Consider the following 12,072-nt stretch of genomic DNA (forward strand, 5'->3'; position numbering starts at 1 on the left):
AATATTTTCCTTTTAACAACAATAAAGTAAAGCTGTAAATGTTAATTTATATATATAAAAACTAATCTGAGGCATTGTTTGTCATGAATAATTTGACAATCGCTTGAAACGACGATTGTGATAAATCTGAAACAAAATTTAAGTAGCTACAAATCCAAATAACAATATCTACCTTCTAAGATTCTCAAGCAGTAATGTTATTAATATTAACACTGAATTACGCAACGATTAGTGTGTGACCTTGAAAAGATTATTTGTAGTACTGTTAGCAAAAAAGTCGCTAAATATAATGTTATCAGTTATTTTATACACTTTACACTAGAAGCACATATTTTGACGGCGGCTATGTTTGCGGAACAAATTCAAAATGGCATCATATATGGAGACCAAAACTTTTTCGTGCCACCGCATTTAAATTTTGGGGCGTTTGTTTTGGAAAAAATTTTAGAACATAACGACAGGGTCGCTCTGGTGAGTTTTTAATTAAACTTGATGTTATTTTTGGTCGACTAATATGCGCTAAATACTTTTGGCGCTAAAGCGATAAAACCGCATGATTCCGATTAGATCTGAAATATCAATTAATTTGATCTTTTACACATGGATAATTTCGTTAGAGTTTACTAACTCATAAAATAATTTAAACTATAATGAAAGAGAGTGACTTTTAAAAATATACGCGAAAGTTTGTATGGATGTTTGAATGGATGTTCGTTTGTTACTCTTTCACGCCGCAACTATTGAACCGATTTTGCTTATAGGTTATTTATACCCAAGTATTTCTACGGAAACGGAAATTACGCGGGTGAAACCGCGTGGCGTCTGCTAGTTGGCTGTAAAATTACAACTTAACATTTTCGACTTTAAACAACAAGACAATGTAAGACTGACAGTACAAAATGAATGTGCAAAAAAGAACACAAGCGAGACGGTCTAGATTGCAATAAATTAAGACAAGAAAAGCAAAAAGTCTAAAAGTTGTTTAACTGCGAGTTTATCAAACAAGACAATGCTAGTTTTTTTGGTCATGTTTCTCCATGACATTAACTTTGTAAGTACACTAAAGACTTTTTAATGTAAAAAAGCTCTCATTATGTAATGACACTATAGTAATAAATAATAATAAACTAATAATTTTACTTTTCGCTATTTTTAATGACCCAACTATAATTTAAAATAGATATAAATATGTATAAGATTAATACTTTAGAATAGTAGAGTAGTTTCGTATGTAATTTTGCTTTAGTCACAAATAGTTTACAGTATTTTAATAATTTTACCTAACGTATTTTTCGATTGGAACAAAAAGCTTGGGATTTTTCATAGTTCCAATTCTAAAATACATTCTCAAAAAGTAAAAGAAATAAGTCTTCTAAGTTTATCTCAAGCTTTTATTACACCTGCATATTATCTGAATTAAGGTAACCTATAAATTTTAATACAGATAAATGGAGAAACTGAAGAACAGATAACATATCCAAAGATGGTCCAGAAAATTGTGAACATCGCTTCGTCCTTAACCGATCTCGGTGTGGAGATTGGTGACGTAGTGGCCATAGCAAGTGAAAACAGACTTGAATACTTCGTTTCTTCAATAGCAGTTTATTGCTGCGGTGGGATCAGCACCTTCTTTAACAACGCTTATACTAAAAGTATGTTTTATTATATTAATTAATTTAGTGATAAAATAATTTTAAAATAAAAAGATATAGATTTATATCTACAAATGACGGCCTCCGTGGCGCAGTGATATGCGCGGTGGATTTACAAGACGGAGGTCCTGGGTTCGATCCCCGGCTGGGCAGCTTAAGATTTCTTAATTTTCCAGGTCTGGCTGGTGGGAGGCTTCGGCCGTGGCTAGTTACCACCCTACCGGCAAAGACGTACCGCCAAGCGATTTAGCGTTCCGGTACGATGCCGCGTAGAAACCTAAAGGGGTGAGGATTTTCATCCTCCTCCTAACAAGTTAGCCCGCTTCCATCTTAGACTGCATCATCACTTACCAAAAGGTGAGATTGTAGTCAAGGGCTAACTTGTAAAGAATAAAAAAAAAAAAAAACGATATCAATAGGTATTGAATATTATCTTGTAATACAATCTTGCTGATTTTTGAGGTACCACTAATTATTGGATAAAGGAAATTCCTGAATTGTTTCTAACTTTTACGTGATAGTACCTCTAAAATTTTAAAGATAGCGTATCAAATATAATACTCTCAAAGAAAAACCAGTTTTCCTTTCTTTGTAAAGTTTTTTCAGGAGATACCAATGTAATGATATGATATATATGAATGATACTTAATGAATTTTATCCTGATGTGTACTTACAGATGAGCTGACTCACGCTATTGATATCTCCAAACCAAAGTTTATGTTTGTTTCTGGTGAAGTCTTCAAAAGACATAGTGAAACTTTAAGAAGTATCAATTTCATTAAAAAAATTGTTTTATACGATGATATTGAGTCGTCAGGTAATGACTGTATCCGCTATCGAGAATTGTCTGAAAGATATGTGGATATTAACACATACAAACCTATTGACTATAAAGGTAAGAAGGTAAGATTAGAAAAAAAGATTAGATCTACTTAGTGATATAATAATTTATAATCGTCTTTTAATGTAGCAATGTTTAATTTTAAGGAAAAAATGGAACATGTATGATTCTGTATACATCAGGAACTACGGGTTTAGCAAAAGGAGCCAAAATAACCCACCTTAATTTAATTGTAGCATGCCAACAACCACAGTAAGTCACTTAATTTAATAGCTGTTTTACAATGATTAAATATATATTGTGGTATAAACTGTATATTTCAAGTGTCCCAGTAACCTAACATACACTATATAAATTGCTTTATTTTTGTTTTGCTTTTAATGCAAAATAATTGACGCATATACGAATAACGCATAATTCCGCTAATATGTAAACTTAACTGACATTACATACACATAATATAAGATTGATTTTTTGGCAGCTCGTTAAGCAGAGAGTTAACTTCATTATTCATTGCTCCATGGTCAAGCACAATGGGACAGATATGCGGTTTACAAGATATAGTTCATGGAATAAGAACTGTTTTTCTAACGAAATATGAGGAAAGATTGTACATTAAAACGATTGAAAAATACAAGGTAAAATCACTTAAACTGTTATGTTTATATGTATAATTAACTTTTACTTTATAAGTTATCAATGACTTGTTTTTAGGTTGGATATCTAACAATGCCACCTCCATTGGTTGTGATGTTGTGCAAGTCGAGCATTGTCAATGAGTACGATATAAGTTCTGTTGAGATACTTTTCGTTGGAGGTGCACCTACCAATCCAAAAACAATAACTCAGCTTAAAACTAGGTATTTACTTGTATACTTTTTTTTTCTTGCATAATAATACCAACCAATCTAAAGAAGAGATTCTTAAAAAACGATTACTTTTTGCCTTTACGAATTATTTATTTGCATTGTGCTAAAATTATAACAGATACCCTCATATAAAACACCTATTGCAAGCCTACGGAGCAACAGAAGCCACAGGGTCAGTGTGTAGAGAAATGGAAGTTGCACCTAAGGAAGGAAGCGTTGGCCCAATCGTTCCGGGAATAATTATTAAGGTAAAATTAAAACTTTTTTATAATCTAATTAACATGAAGAACAAAAGTAACACTAAAAAGTCCTAATATTAGAATCACAAAAAAAAATATTCTTTGAATAAAACTTTAATAGGTCAAATTCTGTACATTATGGATATTTAAAAAAAAATAGTTGGAGGGCATACAATAAGGTTAGGGCAATTATACATATAATCGACACTGAAGCCAAAAATATATTTTTTTCTTTTATGTCTGTCTCTCTGTTACAGGTTGTAGATCCAGAAACCAATAAAGTTCTCGGAGTCGGTGAGCCAGGTGAAGTACGTATGAGTGGTCCAGCTGTGTTTGATGGTTACATTGGAAAAGATAAGAAAGATGACTTCGACGAGGCAGGATTCTACAAAACAGGCGACATCGCGTATTACGATAAAGACGGCTATTTTTATATTGTTGATCGGATAAAAGAAATCATAAAATATAAGGCATGGCAAGTAAGTAACATTCTTTGCACAAATTTAAAAACGATTTCTAACAAATCTGATATTGATACATGCTCGTAGTATGACGTAGGACAATGAATATTTTAGTTGATTTAATGTTATTGTAGCACAAATAATTCTTGTAAGGATTGAGATTATATAATAGAAGAATGAAATTTTTAAGTAAAAATAATACAGATTAATTTGTAACTGAATATAACGAAAATATGTATTGAATTCCTTCAGGTACCTCCATCAGAACTCGAAGGTATACTATTACAGCATCCAGCAGTGAAAGAAGCTGGGGTTACGGGTACTCCAGATCTATTGGCAGGGGAACTACCTACAGCGTTTGTTGTCAAACAACAAGGTGCTATAGTTACTGAAAAAGAGATTGTTGATTATATTAGTGATAAGGTACTACTTAACTTGTCTTTTAATGAACTATCTATCGTAATTGGAATATTTCAATTTAATATTCAGTTTTCAATGGTAAGCCTACTGGCATCGAACCACTATGAATTCTAGTCTTGAATGGGGCTATAAACTATAAAACTATTCTTTGTTTCAAGGTATTTTCAGTAAAATTTCTCAGCCTGGTTGGTAAGTAAGCCGTCGATCCTGATCTTTATTATTAACTTCTGATAGTAATCGTTATCAGATTTGAACCTTATCATATTATCACTCTTATCTTGCAAACAACCATTGGGGCATCGGGACTCTTATAAGAAGGCACCTATTGTGGGCGGTTCATAATGATGATAAATCTACCGATAGATTGAATACTCAATTAACATCAAATGATGTCGCAGTAAACGTCTCTATTTACGTTAAATAATTAAGACCTTATATCGACCTTGACCCATCGTTAACCGTAGCCAATAACCATTAGCGACAACGAAGTTGGTTTAAAAATTACACTTCAATTTATTTCAGGTAGCGCCGTGGAAAAGACTGAGAGGTGGTGTAATATTTGTAGATGAGGTACCAAAAACTCCCAGTGGCAAAATTCTGAGGCGAAAACTGAAAGCGCTCCTACAAAGCGTACAAAAGATACCTGCCAGTAAATTGTGATCTCAGTGGAAACTTTGGCATATTGAATTATAATGACACTCCTTACAACACGATTTTTAAATCAAAGTAAAAATTGCATTTAATTTATATTTTGTATTATTTATTATTCTAAATTATACCAGTACCAACTTCTATTCATTAATAATAATTTATCTACCTACTATATTAATAATAAAATAATATAGATGTAAACAATACACGCATCACTATCTAGCCCTAAAGAAAGCGTACTTATAGCCTGTGTTATGGGTACTAAGATAGCTGATTTTATTATACACAAGAATTTAGCTACATATGAGTTACTAAGATATACATACTTAAAAGGGGACCTTATATATTTGGGAGCCGACTTTATCAGATAAATTTCGCTTATAACTCTATTCTATAATGCCTACGTACTCACGATAACTTATCAATGGCGTCATAGATAAGAAACAATAGACAATTTGTAAGGTTAATTTTTTTAAACGACAATCAAAAACAATCCTTCTTACAGTCGGGTAAAAAATAATATGCTAATAGTAAAATGTAAGGGCACAGAGTGCAATGAAGGAATGTTTTATAAGTTAAAAAACGTAAATATTGGATTATATAATGATTTATTTATTTTACTATCATACGCGAAAAGTCGACGAACCCATGCCACAACGTCACCCAGGTCCGACAAAATACTCTCTACGTACGTTTCACCCCGAAACCAGAGCACCCTCAGGAGATGTTGACTCTACATCTCCACCAACGTAGAGAGTATTTTGTCGGACCTGGGTGACGTTGTCGCATGGGTTCGTCGACTTTTCGCGGATGATAGCAAAATAAATAAATCATTATATAATCATGATGAACTTCCGCAAAGTAACGCCTGCTTCTATCCAATATGTAAATATTGGAATCCGCTTATACTACGAGTAAGCAATTTTTCTAGGCTACAGGCTGGACTACGTTATCAGATATTTTCGTTAACAAATAATACTTGTCAGTGTTATTTTGTCGTTAAATAGAAAAATTAATCTGAGAAATGGTGTAAATCATAATCCAAGGCATTCATTTCGTAATCGAATTCAAAACAATAAATACCCAAATCATAATACATATTTAGTACCTTAGGATGATGATGATGATGATATAACAGTATTATTAAACATTAACACTGTATACTCGAATGTTATCCTAAATTATATCACAACTGGTACGTATATTATTTTGTTTATTGTGTTACCTTGAAAAGATAAGACACTTTGTAGTATTCTTACCGAAAATTTAAAATTGCTACAAATATACTGTTATCAGTTATTTCATACTCTTTGCACTAGTAGCACATATTTTGGCGGCAGCTATGTTTGCGGAACAAATTAAAAATGGCATCATATATGGGGACCAAAACTTTTTCGTGCCACCGCATTTAAATTTTGGGGCGTTTGTTTTGGAAAAAATTTTAAAACATAACGACAAGGTCGCTCTGGTGAGTTTTTAATTAAACTTGTTGTTATTTTTGGTTGACTAGATATGACACAGTTCATGGTTTTTCCTCTTAAAAGACAATTCGCATCATTCAAATACCCGATTCAGAGTTCAAACTGTTATAATTATAGATAATCACGTCGTAGTCAAGTGACACTGAATGTAACATCCTACTATCCTACTAATATTATAAACGCGAAAGTTTGTATGGAGGTATGTATGTTTGAATGTTTAACTCGATGTTTGCTACTGAAACGATTTGGCTGAAATTTGGAATGGAAATAGATTTTGCTCTGCATTAGCACATAGGCTACTTTTTATCTCGAAAAAATCCATGGATTCCCGAAATTTGCGAAAACCTGATGATTTTGATGGTATGACTGTTTGTTACTCTTTCACGCCTCTGCTACTGAATCGAATCACCTAAATTTGAAGTAGAGATAGATTATAATCGGACTTAACAAATAGGTTACTTTGTTTCCCGGAAAAATACATGGTTCCCGAGGGATTTGTGCGGGCATTCGCTAGTAAAATATATTTTTAAAAATCAAAACAATCTTAATCACAAGTCCCACTAATATACTACGGGTAGTTTTCTCTCCTACAATAGATTCAGAGTATCATCTGCTTTGGTTGCAGTTAAACTTGATATTGATACACCTATTCGATATCAAATCATTAACTTCAGGTAGAACGAAAGTGCAATGGTATTACATTTCCAACTCTACACTGCTACCGAAAAATTTAACTAGAACAATGCGTCGTCATCAACCCATATTCGGCTCACTGCTGAGCTCGAGTCTCCTCTCAGAATAAGAGGGGTTAGGCCAATAGTCCACCACGCTGGCCCAATGCGGATTTTCAGACTTAACACAAGAATTAAGATAATTCTCTGGTATGCAGGTTTCCTCACGATGTTTTCCTTCGCCGATTGAGACACGTGATATTTCATTTCTTAAAACAATGCGTCAGTAATTTTAAAATACTACACCTAAAATTCTAAATCTCTTGGACTGGTTTGGCTGTTCAGGGTCAAAAAATATATTACAACCAAATATTTTTATGTCTCGTAAAAAAATACTGACAGTACATAATGAATGTGCAAATAACACAAGCGAGGCGGTCTAGATTGCAATAAATTAAGTCAAGAAAAGCAAAAAGTTCTAAAAGTTGTTTAACTGCAAGCGTATCAAACAAGACAATGCTAGTTTTTTTTTTCATTAATCATGATTCTTCGTAACATTAACTTTGTAAATAAATATAATATAGACTTACATAAACGTATGAAAGCACCAAATGCAAATGTTATTGAGATTTTATAATGAAAATTACTAAAAAAAAACAAAAACTTCACTCTTCGTTATTTGTAATAAGTGAAATACTTTATATTCTAAAATGTACTAGCAAATTCTAGAAATAGAAAATAATCTTCTTAGAGTTTATCTAGAGTTTTTATTACACCTATTATATTATCCGAATTCATTATCGATATTTTTTTATCAAATAAATTACCTGTATGTTTTATTACAGATAAATGGAGAAACTGGAGTACAGATTACATTTCGAGAAATGGTCCAGAAAATTGTGAACATCGCTTCGGCCTTAACCGATCTCGGTGTGGAGATTGGTGACGTAGTGGCCATAGCGAGTGAAAACAGACTTGAATACTTCGTTTCTTCTATAGCAGTTTATTGCTGCGGTGGGATCAGCACCTTCTTTAACAACGCTTATACCAAAAGTATGTATTATTACATTATTTTATTTATTAATAAACCAGCGGACGCCCGCGTGTAATTCAGTTTTTCACATATCCCACGGGAATAATGGATTTTTTCGGAATAAAAGTAGCCGAAGAATTTACAGAAGAATTTACTGAGCAACATGTATGCTTAGTAAATTCAGTTCAACCGTCACAGAGATTAGCCCAAACAAGCAGGCAAACAAAAATTTAAAAAATAATAAAAGATTGTTTGTGTTTTGATATCGTTTAGATAAACACTTAAGGAAATAAATTATTTTGCTTCACTGACACTCCAAGATAGAGAAGCTCCTCTATTTTGGAGTATCAAGCATCATATTAAGCTACTTTTAATTCTAGAAACATACATGGTTCCCGCGGGATTTGCGAAAAACTGATTTTCACGCGGACATTTTTGTTGTAGTATAATTTTAGTCCACTTTTTATCTTGTGATGCGATCTTGCTGAGTTTAGAGGTACCACTAATTGAATACAGGAAATTCCCCAATCATATCTCACTCCGTGATAATTCTAAGATTTCAAAGATAGCGTTACAAAAATAATTTTGATAAACATAACCTTGTTTTACTTTTTGTAACGTTTTCTCAGGATAAACTTATATAGATAGTGTTAAAAAAGCTAAACTGAAACAAAGAATTTTATCCAGATAATCTAGACAAGAATAATCTGCTTTAAAAATCATACAAGACTTTAATATATGTGTATTGTGCACTTACAGATGAGCTGACTCACGCTATTAATATCTCCAAGCCGAAGTTCATTTTTGTTTCTGGCGAAGTCTTCAAAAAACATAGAGAAACTTTAAGAAATATTGACTTTATTAAAAAGTTTATTTTATACGACGAAATGGTAACATCTAATGACTGTATCCACTATCGAGAATTGGCTGAAAGATATGTGGATGTTAACACGTATAAATCTGTTGACTATAAAGGTAAGAAGGCAACTTAAGGAAACAGTTATAAACGATTTATTTAATCATCTTTATATATAACAATGTTTAATAATTTTAAGGAAAAAATGGTACAAGTATGATTCTGTATACATCAGGGACTACGGGCTCTGCTAAAGGAGCCAAAATAACCCATCTTAATTTAATCGTAGCATGCCAACAACCACAGTAAGTTTTCATTTACAAACTGTTTTGGCAATAAATATTATATGTTCAGGATAGATTGTATGTTTCTTTCTGGTGTACAATAAAGTATATTTTCATTTCATTTCATAGAGAAGGTAGAGTTAAAGGTACCAAACTAACACATTAACTACATAAATTGCTTTCATTGTTTTTGATATAAATTATTATAGATTATAAATCGACTAATATGGAAACGTGATAAATATAGAAGATTGACCTTTGTGTGTTTTTCTAGTTCGCTAAATAGGGAGTTAACTCCTTTATCCATTGCACCATGGTCAAGTACTATGGGTCAGATTTGCGGTTTACAAGAAATAGTTCATGGAATAAGAACTGTTTTTCTAACGAAATATGAAGAAAGACTGTACATCAAAACAATCGAAAAATACAAGGTCACTTCAATTACAAATTGCAAGTTTAATTAATTAATTTTTACTTTTTAAATTATCGATGGTTTGTTTTTTAGATTGGATATCTAGGTATGGCCCCTCCGTTAGTTGTGATGTTGTGTAAGTCGAGCATTGTCAATGAGTACGATATAAGTTCTTTAGAGATCCTTTACGTTGGAGGTGCACCTACTAATCCAAAAACGATTACTCAGGTCAAAGCCAGGTAAAGGTATTTACTTGCACACTTATAAATTAGTTAAGCATAACAATATAAAGAATTTTGGGATCGATCGATCTCTACTATATCTAAATATGTCTATATCTATGACTTATGACACAAATTATTTCATTGTATCATACTATAATTATTCACAGGTGTCCTCATATAAAACACCTATTGCAAGCTTACGGAATAACAGAAGCCACGGGAGCAGTAACTAGAGAAATGGAAACCGCACCAAAGGAAGGAAGTGTTGGCCCAGTCGTTCCAGGAATAATTATTAAGGTAAAATTTAAAGCATTATATAATTTAATTTAGATAGAAAAGAAATGTAAAAGTTCTAATGACAAAAAATATATGTACTCGTAGACGACTATATAATTACCTTTCAAATTTTTTGGTTCCATTGCTGTAACTCTTTCAGGTTGTAGATCCAGAAACCAATAAAATTCTCGGAGTCGGTGAGCCAGGTGAAGTACGTATCAGTGGTCCAGCTGTGTTTGATGGTTACATTGGAAAAGATAAGAAAGATGACTTCGACGAGGAAGGATTCTACAAAACAGGCGACATCGCGTATTACGATAAAGACGGCTATTTTTATATTGTTGACCGGATAAAAGAAATCATTAAATATAAGGCATGGCAAGTAAGTGAAATAAATACTAAAATAATAACTACATAAAAAAAACAATTGTCTAAAAAGCATTTTAGGAGAATAATTATTTATGTTCCAATTTAACTTATTAATATTTTGTTACTGAACACAATAAAAAGGTGTTTTTCTTATTTCAGGTACCTCCGTCAGAACTAGAAGGTTTACTATTACAGCATCCATCAATAAAAGAAGCTGGTGTCACAGGTACTCCAGATCTATTGGCAGGGGAACTACCTACAGCGTTTGTTGTCAAACAACAAGACGCTAAAGTTACTGAACAAGAGATTATTGACTATATTAGTGATAAGGTGAGTAGTTTGCAAAAAAGAGCATATACGTTGACTCGAATTCATTCTCCACAACCGATACCCGCTAAGTCAGTCAGATTAAAAAATACACTTGAATTTAATTTCAGGTAGCGCCGTGGAAAAAACTGAGAGGCGGTGTAATATTTGTAGATGAGGTACCAAAAACTCCCAGTGGCAAAATTCTGAGGCGAAAACTGAAAGCGCTCCTACAAAGCGTACAAAAGATACCTGCCAGCAAATTGTGATCTCAGTGAAAACTTTGGCACATTGAATTAAAAATTAAACCCTCCTGTTCTTACAACAAGATCTTCATTCGAAAAAATTGCATTTAATTTCTATTTCGTGCTTATTATTCCGAATTAATCTAATACTTCTATTTATTCAAAGTATTAAATTATACTGTACGCAAACTACAAAGAACGAATTGAACAAAAATAGAGATCGTGTATTTGTATATTTAATAAAGAAAATATATCATGTGGTTTTTCATATTCTGTGGGTACTTATATCACATATAATTTTCAGGAGTACTTAACAGATTTTCACAGATATATTAAGTATAGTCTTATGAAGTTTTAATATAAGAAAAGAGTTTAATTCGCGAAGTTGAACTATTACCATAAATTGCAATGGGATAAAAAAAATAATGTTATTTGTTATTATTATTGTACTTTATTATTTATACTTAATTAGATTCCCTACCTAACACGGCAATTTCGTAAAGGAAGGTGCTTTTTCAACATTGATTTTAAAATAAGTAAACATCTTCCAATCAATCATCATAGAGGTTTCATCAACCCTTAGACGTGTAGTCACTTTCCTTAATAATAAAAAGTATAAGTATACCCCTCAATAAATCTTTGTTAGACTTACAACAGTAAATGAGGTCACTGAATGAATATAATTGGCAAATCAAACAATTTAGATCTGAACTAGATAATGTTACTCGTATTTGAGTAAAGAAAAAAATCTTGTTTGAACTTGTTTTTCAGTTTAAATTTC

At 32.3% G+C, this 12,072-nt stretch overlaps 2 protein-coding genes across 2 annotated transcripts; both read left to right on the top strand.

Annotated features, from left to right (window-relative positions):
* The first annotated feature begins 345 nt into the window (after positions 1 to 345).
* Positions 346 to 5,170, top strand: LOC112052981 (uncharacterized). The gene is made up of 10 exons (XM_052881740.1): positions 346 to 471; positions 1,445 to 1,652; positions 2,330 to 2,548; positions 2,641 to 2,746; positions 2,967 to 3,132; positions 3,209 to 3,354; positions 3,482 to 3,611; positions 3,860 to 4,081; positions 4,316 to 4,486; positions 5,006 to 5,170. The coding sequence occupies exons 1-10, from the start codon at positions 346 to 348 to the stop codon at positions 5,141 to 5,143; spliced, it is 1,632 nt and encodes a 543-aa protein (XP_052737700.1). The 3' UTR covers positions 5,144 to 5,170.
* Positions 5,171 to 6,476: 1,306 nt separating this feature from the next.
* On the top strand, positions 6,477 to 11,553 carry LOC128198116 (luciferin 4-monooxygenase-like). Its single transcript, XM_052881756.1, has 8 exons — positions 6,477 to 6,602; positions 8,132 to 8,339; positions 9,079 to 9,294; positions 9,411 to 9,480; positions 10,263 to 10,392; positions 10,532 to 10,753; positions 10,900 to 11,070; positions 11,178 to 11,553. The coding sequence occupies exons 1-8, from the start codon at positions 6,477 to 6,479 to the stop codon at positions 11,313 to 11,315; spliced, it is 1,281 nt and encodes a 426-aa protein (XP_052737716.1). The 3' UTR covers positions 11,316 to 11,553.
* The last annotated feature ends 519 nt before the right edge of the window (positions 11,554 to 12,072 follow it).

This window comes from Bicyclus anynana, chromosome 1, assembly GCF_947172395.1.
Source record: "Bicyclus anynana chromosome 1, ilBicAnyn1.1, whole genome shotgun sequence".
NCBI lineage: Eukaryota > Metazoa > Arthropoda > Insecta > Lepidoptera > Nymphalidae > Bicyclus > Bicyclus anynana.

What these genes read in the sequence shown, in the direction of transcription:
- LOC112052981 (XM_052881740.1), top strand. Translation starts at nt 346, where the DNA reads ATGTTTGCGGAACAAATTCAAAATGGCATCATATATGGAGACCAAAAC. An exon ending in AAACGATTGAAAAATACAAG is followed by an intron (nt 3,133 to 3,208) that starts GTAAAATCACTT and finishes ACTTGTTTTTAG; the next exon opens with GTTGGATATCTAACAATGCC. An exon ending in TTCCGGGAATAATTATTAAG is followed by an intron (nt 3,612 to 3,859) that starts GTAAAATTAAAA and finishes TCTCTGTTACAG; the next exon opens with GTTGTAGATCCAGAAACCAA.
- LOC128198116 (XM_052881756.1), top strand. Translation starts at nt 6,477, where the DNA reads ATGTTTGCGGAACAAATTAAAAATGGCATCATATATGGGGACCAAAAC. An exon ending in TAACAACGCTTATACCAAAA is followed by an intron (nt 8,340 to 9,078) that starts GTATGTATTATT and finishes GTGCACTTACAG; the next exon opens with ATGAGCTGACTCACGCTATT. An exon ending in GTAGCATGCCAACAACCACA is followed by an intron (nt 9,481 to 10,262) that starts GTAAGTTTTCAT and finishes AATTATTCACAG; the next exon opens with GTGTCCTCATATAAAACACC.